Source organism: Phalangium opilio, unplaced genomic scaffold (genome assembly GCF_054372755.1).
Source record: "Phalangium opilio isolate 3A_F unplaced genomic scaffold, DU_Popi_V2 ptg000082l_1, whole genome shotgun sequence".
Classification (NCBI taxonomy): Eukaryota; Metazoa; Arthropoda; class Arachnida; order Opiliones; family Phalangiidae; genus Phalangium; species Phalangium opilio.
In genome coordinates, this window is record NW_028324189.1 from 1,804,110 (window position 1) to 1,823,149 (window position 19,040).

The window sequence follows — 19,040 nt, forward strand, 5'->3', positions numbered from 1 at the left end:
ATTAGGTTAGGGTCAAAGTTCAAGGGGTTTTTTTTCGGGTTTTATTTCTTTTGGTTCAATTTAAAAAACAAATATTTTCAGCCCTGTATAAAAATACCAGCGGCAAAAAAAGCAAGTTTGCTTAATCCTATTTTGGATTTAAAAAATTAATTTTCATACTTTCAAAAAATGCTTTCAGGATATTTGGATACTTTTAGAATCCTACAACTACGGAACGGAATGGTACGGTAATTAAAAGGGGGGTGGTAATTACGGTAATCAGGTAATTACCGGGAGCACATTTGTTGCTACCATGCTTAATTACTTAATGGCCCATATGAATCTACATTAAAATTAAGCGAAACATTTGGGAAATATTGGTTAAATTTCTTAATATTAAGGTGAGCTAGGTGGGGGTAAATATAAGCACAATTACCGCTGTTTCAAAGGGAGCATTTATCGTAATTAATTAACCTTTATACTCCCTTTAAAATAAATATAATATACATAATATACACCAGGGGATTACATCATATTTTTTGTGTGCATTTTTGTGGACACCCTTTTAAGGTTTTAATATCTACGGTGAAAATTAATGTTTATTAAAACTTATTAATTAATTTACCGAATATATGTGAAAATACTTAAGTGATGAACTAACTTAAGTGAGATTATAATTAATTCCCATATGAATAATACGCATGCCCCTATCTGTAAATGGGTAAGAAAAATCCAGTGAAATATTCAATGATCTATTAAATGTATTCGTATCATCATAAGTTTATAAGATATGTTCCTAACAAGAAGTGATATCTAGTTTACTAGGGAGAAGGTATAACTTCGCGTGCACATATCTAGCTTTATCTCCAGTCCAAATTAACGTAGCCTGTCCGGAGTTAACCCCCGCCGCCTCTAAATTACAACCAACATCTCATTGGTTCTTGAAAACTCGTGCACGTCAGCGCGACGCGAATGACGGGAAAATTTCCAACTGAGTAGAGGTGAAATAGCCCGGGGCCTCCTCCTTTTACGTCCCCCCTTGTATTTTGAAAGGGGGACTGGGACTATGGCACGCGAATACTTAGGCATCTTACACCTTCTCCCTAATAAACTAGATATCACTTCTTGTTCCTACTAAGTCTTTAACAGCGCCAAAACCAGGCGTCTTCGCTTTACCTCGAATCTATGAATTACGTCACTCACTTCATGACAAGCTCCAGTTTCTAAGTTACCAGTGACAAACTTATAGTGAACATATCTCATAAACTTATGGTACCTTCACTAAATTATTCAAGTAACGAACAATTAAACTTATTCAATTAAAATCACTGGATTTTCCCTTTTTTTAAAAAAAAATAAAAAATTAAATTTTGATGAAAAAACCAATTAAAACAAATTAAAATTAACACTTCTCCCATTTGTAATTAAATTAATTAATTTTAAATCGTGCAAATACGTAAACATACATACATTCGTAAACATTCGTATCAAAAGCCGATCAATGCACACTGTTTAATTGAATTTAATTGAATTAAATTGTTTTGCAATTATTTTAAATCGAAGAGAGCTTAACGAGCAAAGGGTATACTATCATTTAATGAAGTTAACACTTAAAGCGTATAAAAGATCACCAAACGAAACGAGAAAGAGCCAGAAATTTGAGAGAGAGAGAGAGAGAGAGCAAAAGACAAATAATTACTGAAGAAACAATGTTGAATATTAAAAAAAGGGAGAGACAGGTTGTGCATGTTTAGAGAAGGAGTTTGTTTATTTGTTTATCTGTTTGTTTATTTTTTTCTACGGCAGGGATGCTGCTGATTTTACTTTAATTAAACTAACTTTAATTAGTTTTAAGAAACGTTTTAATTTACGCGGTACTCGATTTTAATAATATTAAAAGAAAGACTTCATATTTTTACCTGCGTTAGTAGCTGTCGCATGGCCTAGAGCGATGCAATGAAAATATTGTAAAAATTATGAAGCGATTGGAAATTAAAATAAATTATCCGTTGTACCTTTGATGATTCATTTCTTTTTTTAATTAATTAATTAAATTAATTAAATTAATCACTAACTAATATTAATTATATTAAATTAAACGCGTATATAACAGGTGTGCACAACCATTTCTCCCAATATATAGTTTAATTAAGAAGTTAATCTTCAGGGTTAATACAAATTAAAATTAATTAGAATAGATTACATTGCGTGGTTAACATAAGTTTATAAGATATGTTCCCCATAAGTAATGCTAGAGACTTACAGCTTATAAACTTATGTCGTTTCGTTAAAAAAATCTAACTAATAATAATATTGTTCTGTTTTGTACGAACCCTGAATAATTAATATTTTTTTTAATCTAGTTAATTTAAATTACCCCTAATTACTTATTAATTAATAATTAAAAGAAAAAAAATAAATAAATAATTAATATGGGGGTGTTTTAATTAATTATTAAAAGGTGCAATAATATTAATTAATAAATTAGTCTTAATTGATTAAATTTAAATTTAAAAGAGAGATAGAGAGAGAGACGGTTATAAGTTTCTGAAACGAGACACTCATACCAATAGAAAATACAGACCACAAAATGATGATGAGAAATTTTCTGAGCCGGTTCTTTTTCGTTGATTGGGTTTTTTTTTTTAATTAAAAAAATTATGTTTTGACGATTTTTTTTTTTTTTAATTATGAAGAATATATATATTTTAAGCTATTACCCTTTCAGTATAATATTAGACAAAAATTGGTAAGAAATATTAGAATAAGCAAAGATTATAGAAGAGAGAGAGAAAGATAGGTAGAATATTATCAAGCTATCGGCACAGAAAAAAAAGCTTTGGAAAAAACTTTGTTAGGTGCAAACTTCAAACGCATTAAAAATTTCCATGAAACAAAAATTAAATTTTGTTTGAAAAATGTTTCCAAAAAATTATAATAAAAAACACCCAAATGGATCGAGTGAGTGCAGTATAAAATTTGGTTTTCATAATAAAAATTGCGTATGATTTTGATTAAAAAAAAGAAAAATTACGAATATGATATCGGTATTGTCATAAGTTTATAAGTTATGTTCCATAAGTATAACACTATCTATACTTCGTAATGTTAGAGACTTATAAAGAGCTAGTTCGACAACGACAAGCTAGAATTGCAGACTACACTCGGTTAATTTTGTAGGGCTTCTATCTTCCTACTAAGCCTTTGACAGCGCCTCACCAGGCGTCTTCGCGTTACCCTGAATCTATGACCTACCTCATTCACTTCATGAAAATCTCCAGTTTCTAAGTTACCAGTGATAAACTTACGGAACATATCTTATAAACTTATGGTATTGTAGTTTTAAAAAAAGTTCGAAAAAAAAAAATAAATAAACAAAATTTGCACCTTCCTAAGTTTTAAATTTTATTAATTATTAATTATATTAGTTTTGTTTAATTAAGGAAACCTTTGTGTGACCAAAATTAAATATACCTTCTCAAAATTTTTGGTATCCAATATTTGTAGACGAGTTTCTCGCAATTTGTCTAAACTAGTCTAATAATAACTTACCGGGCAATCTAAATGACCTATACGGCTAAAAATAGATATAAAAGGATCTAATTTATAATTTAGGTGCTTTTGGAATAGTTTCTCCAAACAAAAAAGGTTTAAATTAACCCGAATTAAGTCTAATTAAAACTAATTGTGAAGATTCAAAGTCCCAAAACTTTAATAAAATAGAGAAAATACTTAATTTCGGGCAATCTAAATGACCTATACAGTTAAAAATAGATATTAAAGGATCTAATTTATAATTTAGGTGCTTTTGGAATAGTTTCTCCAAACAAAAAAGGTTTAAATTAACCCGAATTAAGTCTAATTAAAACTAATTCTAACGATTCAAATCCCCAAAACTTTAATAAAAATAGAGAAAATACTTAACTTCATCGTATATGGTTCCCATATTCCCTCAAAAAGAACTCAAAAGAGTACAAAAATACACTGTTTTATCTCCCACCGTTCTCCAACCAAAAGATCCTCCACAAAACCCCCAAAACCAGTACAGTACATAAAACCCAAAGTAACAACAGAGCTCAACTTACTAGAGAAATTTCTCGTAGCCAACATTGTGGTTAAGATGGCCCCCTATCAGAAGAAAAAAAAAATAAATTCAAAAATTACAGACAGATAGATAACAAACAAGTCTAAGGGTTGAACTGAACTGTGGAACCAATTGAAGGAATCGAATGTCAAGGCTTAAATGCTCCAATCAAATTGTATTTCTGAATGATTTATTTCATTTAACAGCTAGTATTTTTAAGGATAGATAAGCGAGAGTGTTAAGTAGGGCGCGTTACATACAGAGCAGCCAGCGGTACCTTTCAAATTTTTACATTTACCTCTACGTGTTATTTTGATAAATTGCTAGCAATAAACTTGTTTAACAGCCATATAACCACCTGCTACTTTAGATAGATATATATATATAAAGTTTTATTTGGGAGACAAAATTTCAACACTAGTTTTATGGAATTTAAGATAGCGCCAGTAATTTTAATAGCGTTTCATATATTTTTCTTTAAATTTATGTAGATTTGAATGGAATTACTATGTTTTGTTAGAAATGAAATCTATTTCTTTATATTTAAATAGGATTAAGTTTAAATAGGGCAAATTAGGCTTAATACGTGGATAGAAATAGGCTTAAGTTTAAATTGACCAAATTAGGCTTAATACGTGGATAGAAATAGGCTTGAGTTTAAATTGACCAAATTAGGCTTAATGCGTGGATGGAAATAGACTTAAGTTTAAATTGACCAAATTAGGCTTAATGCGTGGATGGAAATAGACTTAAGTTTAAATTGACCAAATTAGGCTTAATGCGTGGATGGAAATAGACTTAAGTTTAAATTGGCCAAATTAGGCTTAAGTTCAAATACACCAAAATAGGCTTAATACGTGGATAGAAATTGTAGTTAGCCACCCAGATATGCAGGAATCCAAGATGGCGACCATGACATCATCCCAAAACTTAAACACCTACAGAACAAGTTAAAAGCACGCAAGAAGGCAGGGCTCAAGGTCAGGTGGATGCGCGAGGGCGACATAAGTGAGGTTTAAATTTATGTTTAAGTTTTGGTTTGACGTCACAATGGCGGCGGCCATCTTGGATTCCTGCATATCAGGGTGGCGATCACTACTAATAGGCTTAATTTTAAATTGACCAAAAGTAGGCCAAAACTAGAACTTAAGTGTAAACGTTTAAATGGAATAATGATAGGCTTAAACCAAATATGACCAACTATAAGTAAAATTAAACTTAGGCGGCGGCCATCTTGGATTCCTGCGTATCTGGGTGGCTATCACTACTAATAGACTTAATTTTAAATTGGCCAAAAATAGGCCAATTAGGCTTTATAGGTGGATGGAAATAGGCTTAAGATTTTTTACCAACTATAAGTAAAATTAGACTTAGACGTGTATAAGTTTAAATACACCAAAAAATAGACCAAATAATGAACATATTATAAACTGAACATAAAAAAAATTCATAACCATGACAATGGGTGTATAAAAAAATTGAAACTAACCTTGAGTTTCCGCCTGGCATTGAATTTCTTCAAGCAGTCGACTGTCTCTTGCCTGTGTAAAGTAGAAGCCACACGTTCCCGTTGCTACGCAAATAGAAATAAAAGAAAAACAAAGAAATATTTGAATTAAACTCATTTAAATAACAAAATTGACATTAATTACAATAGAATTAAGAACTTAATTAGTAGACTTACGCAAATCCAGGGGTGCTTCAGCGCTTCTGCAGCAGTTATCCTCTTGGCAGGGTTCACAGTAAGCATGCTGTTGATCAGATTCTTCGCTTCCGGCGTCACAGTGTCCCATTCTGGTGAAGGGTACTAAGAAAAAACGCCCAATTTTAGGTCAATTGTGTTTTAAAATCTTGACTGAAGATATATTATAGGCGTGAGATTATTTTGAAACTTACATCGTAAGCTCCCGCTTTGATTTGCGCATATAATCTATGCTGGTCCTCATCCCAGAATGGAGGATATCCTACTAGTAATATGTACAATATGACGCCTGAAATTATAACATTTACAATCATATTTAGTACTTCCCAATGATAAAATTCTATCTACATTGTTAAGATATGTTAGAGAACAATTCCAAGTCTTAAAAATATATTCTAAAATGTTAGAGAACGGTTCCAAATGACCAAAACAAATTCAGAAAACTATTAAAAACGGCCGTAATATACGCCTCAAAACAATTCAAAACGGCCGATAAATACGCCTCAAAACTATACGAAACGGCCATCAAATACGCCTCAAAACTATACGAAACGGCCGTCAAATACGCCTCAAAACTATACGAAACGGCCGTCAAATACGCCTCAAAACTATACGAAACGGCCGTCAAATACGCCTCAAAACTATACGAAACGGCCGTCAAATACGCCTCAAAACTATACGAAACGGCCGTCAAATACGCCACAAAACTATACGAAACGGCCGAAAAATACGCCACAAAACCCTTCGAAACGGCCGATAAATACGCCACAAAACCCTTCGAAACGGCCGATAAATACGCCACAAAACCCTTCATAACGGCCGATAAATACGTCACAAAACCCTTCGAAACGGCCGATAAATACGCCACAAAACCCTTCGAAACGGCCGATAAATACGTCACAAAACCCTTCGAAACGGCCGATAAATACGTCACAAAACCCTTCGAAACGGCCGAAAAACACGCCACAAAACCCTTCGAAACGGCCGATAAATACGCCACAAAACCCTTCGAAACGGCCGATAAATACGCCACAAAACCCTTCGAAACGGCCGATAAATACGCCACAAAACCCTTCGAAACGGCCGATAAATACGCCACAAAACCCTTCGAAACGGCCGAAAACTACGCCACAAAACCCTTCGAAACGGCCGAAAACTACGCCACAAAACCCCTTAGAAACGGCCGAAACTTACCGCAAGCCCATATATCAACTGGCTTCCCGTATGGGTCCTTCTTTAAAACTTCCGGGGAAAGATAACCGGGAGTTCCAGCAAAACCTGACAAAGGAAAAATGAAATATTAATAAGCATTTGTAAATATTAAAATTAAGATTAAAAATGAGAGATTAATTTTTCAGGTTGAAACTTACCATACCATGCTTGCTGTTCACCCTGAACCTCGATTGCTAGGCCAAAGTCTGCTAGTTTCACTGCCGCTCCCTTGGCTTTGCTAGCCAGTAATAGATTCTCTGGCTGATATTTAAAATTACGTTAAATTAAATTTAATTGCAATTTAAAAATTTAAAAACTACAAAAATAATACCTTGAGATCTCTGTGAACGACGCTATTTGTGTGGCAATGGTTAACACTTTCAAGAATTTGTTGTATACAGTGACTAAATTTCAATTTTAGTTTAATTAACATTAGTTTTGTGATAATGTTATAGTAATTTTTTTATTAAATTACCTCGCATCAGCTTCACTATAGTATTCTCTCGCTACTATGTCTTCAAATAATTCACCTCCCGTGACTCTAATAATTAAATTTTAACTTGTTTTATATTTAAAAATTATCCTGACCTAAAAATGGTTGCCATTTATCGTCTGCTTAAATTTTTAGGCTTATTTTTACAGAAGCTCAAGGAAAAAACCAGAATAAATTAAAATATATCCATAAAATAGGCTTTGAAAATCAAATTTGGTCTATTTTTGAAGCTGTCAGCTAAGCCTTGCCAAAGTAAGGTCAATAACCTCCCGCCTCATAACCTAAGCCTTGCACATCTTAAGCAGAGGATTAAAGGTTACCAATTTGTGTTCTGACCCAAAAATGGTTGCCATTTATCGTCTGCTTAAAGTTTTAGGCTTATTTTTACAAATACTCAAGGAAAAAGCCCTAATAGTTAAAATACTTCCATGAAATAGGCTTTGAAATTCAAATTTGGTCTATTTTTGAAGATGTCCGCTAAGCCTTGTCAAAGTAAGGTCAATAACCTCCCGCCTCATAAACTAAGCCTTGTACATCTTAAGCAGAGGATTAAAAGTTACCAATTTGGGATGAAATAATTGAAAATTGTTGGCAGAAATGATTTAAATTGCGTAAAATTAAGTTAATTTAATTTAATTAACTTACAAATCAAATATTAAATAATGGAAACCTTCTTCCTGGATGCTGTCATGAAGCCTTACTACAATTAACACAAAAGAGAACAAGAGAGGCTTAGCGAAACACACCTAAAACATTGTACACAAAAATTCTAAACCGAGTTTAGAAAGTTTACGATACCAATACCTATATTAGGATGATTTAATTTTCGACAAATTCTAGCTTCACGTTCCAGTTTCTGGAAATCTGTAATATTATATGTAGCATTCAATCCTACTCGTCATATTTATTAACTTAAAAGGAAAAATACCTCGTGCTGACAATTTCTTTGTGTTTATAATTTTGGCTGCAAATTCTAAGCCTGTAGATTTTTGAACACATCTTCTTACAATAGAAAATGCACCCCTAGATAATTTAAATACCAATTAAACCCAATTCCGTTGGTCGTTAAGTAGTTTAACATAGAAGAAAGATGTGTGGGTTGAAAGTAGAACTACTTTTATATGTAGCTATGTCAAGCCAACTTTAATTAGATTTAATTGTTTAAAGCAATTGATTTAATAGAATTAGATTAGTGCATTCTCAAGTCCCTACTAAATTCGATATTTTGTATTAAAAATATTTATTTTATTAAATAATTAAAGATTTTAGGCTTAATTGACCCACAAAAATCTTACACACTGACCTAAATTTTACTCTTTAAAGAAATTGCACTCAATAAACGTGTAAATTAGTCTTCGAAATTGCCCCTAATTCGTCTCTAATTTGCATAAGTTCCAGATTTATATTTACTTCATTTGCATCTCTTTAATTTAAATACCATTAAGCCTAATCTTAATCTTCATACACTTCCGAAAAGCGTCTTTCTCTTATAAACAAATATATAGCATAATCTTGACGATAAAAATAGTGTTATGTTTCCAAAGAGGCGCTAAAACGGGCATAATCTAATCATTAAAGACGCCGGGTTCTTTAAAAAGCAAAAACTAAAATGGGCTTTTAAAATTGACAAAATAGGGCATTCCTCGATAAAGCCTGACGTCTCGGAACTGTGTTTTTCCTGGAAAAATCTAACGGGGGAAAGTCGACTCTAGTCGCGGGAGATCACCTTTTTAGCTCTCGCGTGAAAGATGGGAAGACTTCCGCTACGATCCCTAAGAACTCGTACGAGAGAAAGACTTTTAGGCCTAGCGTAGTGCCAGACTTCTCGGAGTCCGTGGGTTAAGATTAGGCTTACGATTTAGGCCTAACAACTAGTCGCGATTAACGGCGTTTAAAAGGGGATAAGAACGATTAGCACTTACTTTCCGAGTTCCTCTTTAAGGTCGTAATTATCACTAAACCTTGTTGTAACTATCGGCGCGGCCATATTTCGATTTCGCTTTGATTTCCGACTCGAAAATATAGGAACCGCTCTCTCGCGATATCTCGTTCGCTTCGTGAAAATTAAATCGCTTCTTCACAGCAAGGCACATGCGTCCGCGCATCCCACCAGTCGCCGAGCCGATCCCCCGATCCGTCTCCTGGAAAAAAAAAGAAACCAGGGGGTGGGGGAAAAGGTTTAAATAACGGGTTTATTACATACTACAAACAATTTTCTAATCGTAGACTAATAAAACAATAGATTAAGACGCAATATTTTCACTTGTTTTATCTTAACCTAAAAATATCGCGCCTATAGGTAAAATGGCGAAAAAAGAAAAAAAGGCGCGCTTTGTAGGACGTTGATAAAAATGGCGGGAAGATAAACATTTGATTATTTTCCCGCCCTTTTATTTATTTATTCTATTTTTATTAAATTGATCGGGAAAAAAACTGTTTTTAGCACCTAAAAAGTGAAATAAAAGGGCGCGCAACTTTGGCTTCCTATACTAGAAAGGTTTCCCGGGAAAAAAACAATTTTGCGCCTGCAAAAATGGCTTCAAAACATATACCTAGGTAAAATAAATATACAAAGGTCAAAAATGTGTCACCGAAACCAAATTTCCTGGTGAGAGAGGGTGGTAACGGGTGCATACCTGTCTTTGATTAATTATTGCGCGCCCGTATTTCGGTTCCTTTAATCCCCCTAAAGATTTCGTCCCTTTTAAAAAAAACTGGTTAAATTTAGGGCGCAATTTACGTCACTCGAGAGAATTTTTGAAGGAATTTCTAATTCCAACCTGAGAGAGGAAAAAAGCCGTGGTGTTTTCCCGCCTTTTACAATGCTCTCAAAACACTATCAAGTTTTTGTTTTTGTAGGACTTTTTTTAAGCCTAATTTGAACCCGAAATAGGTCAATGACCCTATAGCCTAAACTTCATTAAATTTTATAATAAATAATACCGATTGCTAAGCCTATTTTGAAAAACTCTTAACCCTAAAATGAAAGTAGCATTAAGGTTCACGAATCACGAGATTAAGGCAACCTGTTGCAAAGCCTAAATGAGCTCTATTAGGGTTATTTTAGGAGCCAAAAAGAGTTTCAACCAATACGTGGAAACGACGCGAGGAATTGTGGGAAACGGGGCAAAAAAATCCATAAAAGTGAAAGAGTTTGGGTATAACAATAAGAAGATGTGACCTACACTAAGCCTAACAACGGTTCTTAAGACAGAGGAAAACGCCCAAAGAAAAATACACTTGGATAAACATTAAATTCGATAGCTATCGAAACTATTCATTTGTTTCGGAAAGAAATATTTTCCATCAAAAAACCATGACAACTTTAAGAGATAAGCTTGTTTACTCTTGCCATTACTGACTGATTATGTTTCCCCTTTTTTTAATGGAAAAGAGCCACTATTCATTCTTCAACTACGTGGGCTGATAGTTATTTTAAATTCTAAACGAAGCTATTCAGGGTAACACTTTCCTTTAATTACAGCATAAGATATCCTCCATAAGTCTACTGAAATTTGTATTAGATTACAAATTTTCCTGAAGCGACGCCTGGTGAGTGAAGCGATGTCAAAGGCTTAGCAATGAATTACACTTATTGAATACATACTTATGATTAGCTAATTAAAATTCCCATAATAGCTTAAGCGATTAAATTAATGCAAACTATACATACGTTTAAAACTAAAATTTGGTTTTCTATTGAACCGGGATTATTCTATCTATATAAAGATTAGTTCATTTAAAATTCAAGAAAGGTTTCCTCGCCATTTAAAATTTACACGGCGACGGTGCAGAGTAAATACCGGAGGGGGGGGGGGCTCCCTCCGAAAATTTGAATAAATCTTATCGATTTTATCCAATCTGAATTAGTTTGTTCTGTTTCAAAAAGCCCCATGGCCATAGTGATTACTGATTTGTAAAGGATTGTAGTATAGAGCTATTTCAGTGGGGGAAAAATTTCGTCTGCTACGAAAATTGGGCCTGCCTTTGAGTGTAGAGGGCGGCCATTTTGTGAGGGTTTCTCTATGGGCAAATAGCATTGGTGACGTGGCCATTACCCCCTCTGAAATAGCTCTATAGTAAGGGATGGGGGGTGAACAAACCTTATTTTTATAAATCAAAGGCTTAAGGTGGATTATATCAAAACACCGAAGCCTATTTTTATCTCTTCTTTTTTTTTTCCTATTTCTGTTTTGGTACCATGGGCAGTCTGACAACCATTTCGTTTTTGCTTTCAATTACTGGGTTTTAAAACTAAGGTTTCTCTGTAACAAATAGGCTTAAGGGGCTGGACTTCCAACACTGTAGGAGAGAAGGAGAGAGAGAGAGTTTTGGACGAAAATCCCTTTCAGACTATTCAGGCAACCTAAGCCTTAACCTAACAACCATCCAGGCTCGCGCTATAGGGTGCCTTGCCCGGGTTAAAAGCCTTCGCGCCAAAATCGATCGTGTATATAGGCTCCGCGTGTATTCGCTTTCCCGCGTTGAGTGCTTTTGGCGGGAACTAGGATCATGGATATGTATATATGTATATATATATTCAGTATAAGAAGAACACACGCAACAATCACGTGGGTGGACAGTCAAGCTCGCGCGCTTTATTTTCCCGCGCGAGCTAACTTTCACCTGATTAAGAACCTTATACTATTTAAAACGAGGGATATAGAGCCTAATCAAATGGGATAGAGACCAACGGAGACTAGCACGCGATAAAGGATTAAAATCCACCACGTGACCGCGTGTCACCAAGATTCCTCGCGCTTTCCTTATTGGTCAAACCTTTGACGGGTTCAGCGCAGCGCTCCTAAGAAGTTTAGACTAAAGAATTTCAGAGGGGGTTAAAGTTCAATAGTCTTACATAGATATCGGAACTTTATAAATGGATAGTTATTGAAAAACATGGAGGGCGGTCGAGCATAATGCATGGTAATTTCTTTCCTAGCTAAAAGCGTGATGAGGGCCTTGATAAGAATAGAAAGCGTTCTCCTTGTGTCCCTAAAAATAAACCTGTCAACGAAACGTGTGGGCGGAAAGCTTTTGCCGGCATAAATAAATTCCTTCATCCTTTTTAACATTTATTTTCCGACTGGGTGGTACAGTACGTAATAACAACAAAGTACTTTACCGACTAATTTCCCAGCCTACGTATTCTGGCAACATTGCCTCGGTTTAGAGCGTAATTATCATTACTCTTCAATATCCATCAGCGTAGCTCTAACCAATTAGTCTTTGTAAGGGGTTAGTTACAACGTAAGAATGAGTCCATCTTCGTATAGTGAAACTTAATTTGAAATCGACAACTTCTTACTGCATGCACCGAGCGCTACCGAGGTCATAAGCCTAAAGCGAAAGAGAAAGTTCCCTTTTTGAAAGACTTGTCAATTCCTATAAGATTCAAAAGATAACCGCGCTTTCAAAGGGACCTGAAAATTTTTTTTAACAGTATACTTCATCTGTACCGTGGAGTCTAATAGACGCCCGATTCCCCCGGATTCTGAGGATGTAAGTTGACAAACAACTGTAAAGTGTCCAAGACTCGGTTCCGACTCAATCTATAAGGATGACCCAAGGGTTTTTTTCTACTTCTTTTCATTTTTTATCCATCTCAAACTGTCAAAGACACTATTCGGTATTCACTTCTTAAATGGCTAGGTACTATAACGGGTACCTTAACACTAAAGTACGTTTTGAGAAAAATGTTCAACTTCAAACTTTTTTTTCTATTCTATTTCTTTGGCTAAAATTTACAACTTTCTTGACGATATTTTTAAATTTAATTATTTATTTTAAGTCCTGTATTGTGTATAAATTAAAAAGGTGTACAGTGAATTATGTAGGGACGGGGTTTGTATGAAGCTTATCAAATTATAACGCATGCTCTACTGGGCATCCAAGTTTCACAAGTCTGATTGGCACTTCTCAGTAATTTAGAATTGCTAATGCACAATTTGAAATTAATTTTCAGATCATCAAATTTTAAAGTTAGGTTTTATAATCTCTGTATTTCCTTAATTTAACTAACCCGAATTATTTTTTAAACCAAAAAAATTGTTGTCAATGCTAACGGTATATTTATTATAAACAAGTCAACTAGTAAAATACAACGTTGCAATTTTTGTACAAAGCCAAAAGATTTTTAATAAACTAAAATTAAATTTCCCAACTTAGTTAGTTAGTTAGTTTTCCTAATTCTTTTTTAATTTCCTGATTTTCCCAGGTTTTCCCTGAATTATGGCAACCCTTGTCCCAAAAGAAATCAAACTATGTCGTTCACCTAGAGCGAATAAATATCAGATAAACCATGCTTATTTCTGGGTATAAAAATGGTTCGCTTTTTATACTCTTTTCCCACTTTAAAAGGGGAGCTTAAAACTGAATTTTCCAGCAGTACCCGGGCCATACAGCAGCAGCAATCTTATGCATTATTTATGAGCCAAGACTTAAAGATCAAAGTGACCCGGAGCTAAAAAAGCCTCAAAAGAGTGAGCGAGAGAGAGAGAGAGAGAAAAGAGAGATGTTTTAAATAATACCATCCTGAAAAATGGCTTTAAAAAGGTTCTGACTTTAGACTTTAAACACACATAAATGAGAGAGAATGGATACTTGCGCAATATGATAACAACGAGAGATAAGTTACTAATGTACGTGGTCTCTATTTCTGAAAAAGTGTTAAACCCCTCTGAAAACAATCCTTGAGACTATTTGAAATACTTCAATGAATTGGGAAGTTTTAAGATATTTAGAATTGGTCTATTACTAAGCCTATTTCTTAATATTTGCAACGATTCACGATTTGGGTATGTTTCAGATTTAAGCTTAATCCTCTTTTTAAACATTTGCGACTGAAAAAGGATTTTGGCCTAATTCGAAGACTGATTTTAAATATTTGCAACCTAAAATGGTATTTAGGTTTAATGCTAAGCCTACTTTTTAATATTTTCGAAGGAAAAAAGGTATTTAGGTCTAATGTTAAGCCTATTTTTCATTATATGCGACGGCAATGTTACAAGCGATGGGGGAAAAACAGCAAAACCATTTTGTTTTTGATGTTTTTAGGCCTAGTTGTAAAAGTTTTGAAAGATGGGTGCATTTTTGCAGAAAGGGTATACGCTGACACGCATTGACCTTCCATTAGAGTCAACTGAAAAGCAACTACGGAGAACTAGCAGTCAAACTCTTTCAACTTTTTTTATGATTAATTCTTCGTTTGCTTCATTTATATTCTGAAAAATCACCCACTCAGAAAGTTTGCTCGTTAATTTTGTGGACCGACGTTAATAAATCCGGCAGAATTTGCAATATTTTCGTTGGGCCTCGGACCTTCGGAAGAGAAATAAGCGGGGGAATTGAAGTGTAACGCGGGAAATTTGGGTTAGCAAGAACAGAAGTTAGGCTTAAAGATTATTGAAGAATAACCGAGGCTTAACGATCGTATTTGATACACGTGCCATGCCAATCGATCTAAAAGCTATTAAACCCTAAAAATTATTTCAAATTAGGCTTAATATAAAGTTTATTTTAAAATCAAGAAAGTTTTGCATATGGGAAAGTGTATTTTTTGCCGACTCATCATTTAAGCTCGTTAAGCCTAAATGATCAAACAACAATCGATTTATCTTATTTACCCAAAAATTACGGGAATCTGCTCCTTAATAGGAACCCTTGCCCTCTTCCACCTCCCCCCGAAATTAGCACATTATAATCAATAAAAGGGACTCCAATCAAAAGTTATAGAAAATTTTACCCATCAGACTTTTCGCGACAAGGCTTAAGTGTTGGGAAGGGATTAGAGAAACTTTTTGACTAATAAATCAGAGACGTTGGAAAGAAGATATTATTTATATTTACGACACCCCAGTCATATTTCTTTGGCGCGCCTGTGTCTGCGAAGAAAAGTCGCCTTTTGGGTGGGCGGAATTGGACGAGGGTGGGCAGGAAGGAAGGGCAGGAAGTAGCCGCCCAACCATCGGATCAATACCAAAGCGAGGCGCCGACAGTCCCAAAATCCGGATTCGTATAAAACAGTACCAAAGTTTACACAGGGTGCGTAAAACCATAAACAGCACGGCTAATCTTTGAGTTAGGCTTAGCAGAGTATCCCTAAATTAGGCTTAATCACTTGAATATGTTAAAATTAGGCTTAATAATATACAAGGGAATATCAACAGAGTACCGTTTAAATAAGCCTAACAATAATGAGGGGAAGACCTCTTAATTAAGCTTAACCATAATGAGTAGAATATCCTTTAATTAGGCTTAATAATAATGAGTAGAAAATCTTTTAATTAGGCTTAACAATAATAAAAAGAGAATCTTTTAATTACGCTTTACAACGTTCAGCAACTTAAAACATTTCAAGCGAGTATTAATTATATTTGAGAAGAAAGGGGAAGCCAGCCACCAGGCGAAACCAAACCAATGTATTTTCAATACAGCCCCTGTAGAAGTGTTTCACCCGCTACACACCTAAACCTTTTTCATGAACGGAAGACCTACTAAAAACGGACGGACGGCGTTCAATTCGAGGTAAACTTCAACTGAAAAATGGAAGAAGTAAAAATTTCTTCTTCTTCTCCTTTGGGTTGTCCTTGGAAACGAACTACGAACTGGTTGGACTCGAAGCTAAGCCTAACGTAGGCAAAGGCCTAACTAACCCTTTTGAGCCCCTTTTATTGATCCCGCAGTTAAAGCTATATAGGACTTGTACTTCTAGGAAAACTGTCGTCGCCCCAGGATAGGAAAGGGGGTTCCCGGGGCGGGAGTTGGCGCTTGTGTCGACCACCACCCCATTAGCAAACAAGCGTTCATTATCAATTGGCAGATTAAATATTATGGGCCGCATCCTCTTCCTCCTCCTCCTCCTCTTGGACCCTATTTCCTTTTATCTCAATATCTGGACAGTGGTCGCCATTGCCAAAGAGAGAATTATTTCAATCTATGAATTTACTAAGTTTACCCATGAATATACTTCGTACTGAAGTTTAAATATGAATTGGTGTTTTAATCCAATTTTCAAAGTTGCCTGGTGGCTTTTCCTAGATAGGAGAGGGAAATTTCGGTTCAATATTTATGGTATCATTATCTAAATTCGTGTTATTAGCGGAAGAGGGTTGGAAGAGTGAGAGAAGATGTGTCTCTAATATGACCATAACAGTTTTCTGCAGACCATACAAGGCAGATATGCATTGTTTAGTGTCTAACGTGGAGGCAATAGCTTTGGTGGTTTTGTAATGTTACAGAATTCCAGCACGATGTTTACAACCGCAGTTTTTGAACGAATATATGAAGAATATAAGAGAGAATATAGAGATCTCATTAAGGGGTTGAAATAAATCACACTTTCTTTATGTATAGCAACTTCCAAAAAGATGAAACCAGATTATTCATTGATGAAAATCGATTGGATGCTTTAAGAAGTTATAGGATGGGGGGTGTATCCCCTGATAACAATATCTGGGGATGACACGTGATGGATAACCCTCACAACCCTGTGATGCTCTTTTTAAAACTTTTTTCCCCCAACAACAATGAACAACTTTAAATCGATTGTTTAAGATCATTTACAATCCCTTACTTTTTTTAATGCACTCACGCGCTAGGGGTCATAGGTCGTAGATTAGATTAGGCTTAAGTATAGTTGGGAAATACTACTGAGTGAATGATCCATTGAAAGAAGAATTAGGCTTAAGTGATTCCAGGGGCAGAAATGGAAGAAAACTCCGATGAAATATATACTTTAAAGCTAACTTTGAATATGGATAGATGGGCGTTTCTTTGAAATTAATCTATTATGAAATCGATTTCCTATAGAACTATAAATCAGAAACAATAGATTACTCGCAACGCCTCATTATTTCCTATAAAAATTCAAGTTCTTTTCTCAGCCTTTGAAAATATACCTCAAAGTTAGGCCTAACGCCAACCCTTAATATTGCATGATTTTGCGTATTTTCTATACGAAATTCAGCCAAGTTGCCAGTAGTGTAGTGTATCAAACAGAGACAAAGGCTTAGGTAAGGAGAAGAAAAAAACCGCATTTTAACTGCAGTAGCGGTTGGTTTTCGTTGGTTCCGTATCCCTACAGACAGCATACGGAACTGTATACTAAGGCCTCGGAAAAGTGTGTTTCAATCGATTTTGCGAGGACCCCATGCAGCAGCTATCTAGCGAGGCCCCAGCATTAAAACCCGGGCATTCCACGTAATAACAGTAAAAGTACACTAAAATAACTTTAGGGACAAAGAAATAAAGTCGAAAATTTGGTTAGGCTTAAACAAATTTTCGAAATTACGGTACATATTTTCCACGAGACAGTAAAATACACGCGTACGTATAATTACCCTATACCTTTCACCGCATTAGCTTTAAAATACTAAACACTTATTACGATATTACTTCAATTTATAAACGTCTAAAACCCATAAAAATATATTCAAAAACAAAATAAATACGCCCACCAATAAATCGAATAAAAAAAAAGAACCTACCGCGATAACAAGATTTTTAGAATTGCTAGGACTGCAATCGGGCCAAAGCTTATAAAACATATATAAGGAATTGGTCGTATAAAGGTTTTATGGCGTATGATTGGATCTTGAAAAAAAAACCCCCCATCAATTTAAAACAACATGAATATTGTAGAATAATATAGCCATGAATGAAATTTCAGCCAATCATAAACCGGGGAAGGGGGGGGGGTAGGAATCGAACAAGGGGGGGGGGAAGAAAAAGATAAATTTCATTGCGAGAAAAAAATTATCGAACTATCTGCCAACTTATAATATCATAGATATATTCATAGATATAATAAATATTAGTACATACGTTTGATTTTGTCGACGGTTGGTATTAATTCCAAAACGGTCTTAGAACCAACTCACGCCATTATCTTTGCATAGCGATACATGAATATCTTTCTCGTGGCGTTTTCGCGCCAATCGAGATGATTTTTTTTTTCTTGCCGCCACGCGACAGAGGGGTGAAGATGGGTTTTACAGAAAGGAATGGAACACCCGGAGCTAGTTTCGTGAACTCTAACCTTTACGGTATCGAGAGAGCGCCCTGGAATAGCGCCAAGTCGATAGAGGACTATAGACCGCTCTGAGAGGTTCCTCTGGCTCGCTCCTTGTGCTCCAGTAACGAACGACAACGAGAAAAGAGAAAACGCTGCTTCGATCGCGGTGGTACTACGGCTGCTATACCGTTGGATTGTATTGCCTAGAACTGGCGAGGCTTAGCTACTTTATACAGCCTTCTATTCTACGTAGTTAACGTACGTACACGCCAGCTCCCCCTATACTCTATGAGGTTCTTAGAGTACGTAGAAATTTAGTCAGGAACTCGCAACTCCATACCAACTTTGAACCGTTATTACCGTTGTTAAACAGCACTTCAAAGCTAAATAAACTTATTGTTACATAGCCTAAAATGTATTCTATAAAACAATACTAATTACTCGGTTCTATACCAATTAGGGCCGGAGATAATTAACTTTGAATAATAAATAATAAAATATTCGCAGGGGCGTCTGTCTCCATACTCATTCTGAATTTTCTCTGTTCTTTATATTT

General features: G+C 35.1%; 1 protein-coding gene across 13 annotated transcripts in view; it reads right to left on the bottom strand.

Moving 5' to 3' along the window:
* The window catches only part of CaMKII (Calcium/calmodulin-dependent protein kinase II), a 33,018-nt gene extending 14,391 nt beyond the window's left edge, over positions 1-18,627 (bottom strand). For 2 of the 13 annotated variants that reach the window (XM_089847452.1, XM_089847451.1), the window contains exons 1-14: positions 18,295-18,627; positions 9,393-9,611; positions 8,399-8,493; positions 8,275-8,334; positions 8,116-8,170; positions 7,453-7,518; positions 7,309-7,381; positions 7,136-7,238; positions 6,960-7,043; positions 5,960-6,054; positions 5,748-5,870; positions 5,553-5,636; positions 4,065-4,107; positions 1,899-1,922 (exon numbers count right to left, since the gene is read on the bottom strand). In XM_089847452.1, coding sequence (XP_089703578.1) covers positions 1,899-1,922; positions 4,065-4,107; positions 5,553-5,636; positions 5,748-5,870; positions 5,960-6,054; positions 6,960-7,043; positions 7,136-7,238; positions 7,309-7,381; positions 7,453-7,518; positions 8,116-8,170; positions 8,275-8,334; positions 8,399-8,493; positions 9,393-9,457 — 970 coding nt within the window. In that variant the 5' untranslated portion in view covers positions 9,458-9,611; positions 18,295-18,627. The remainder of the gene's footprint in view (positions 1-1,898; positions 1,923-4,064; positions 4,108-5,552; positions 5,637-5,747; positions 5,871-5,959; positions 6,055-6,959; positions 7,044-7,135; positions 7,239-7,308; positions 7,382-7,452; positions 7,519-8,115; positions 8,171-8,274; positions 8,335-8,398; positions 8,494-9,392; positions 9,612-18,294) is intronic. The other 11 variants (XM_089847455.1, XM_089847456.1, XM_089847459.1 and 8 more) reach the window with 11 other exon arrangements.
* Between the last annotated feature and the right edge of the window lie 413 nt (positions 18,628-19,040).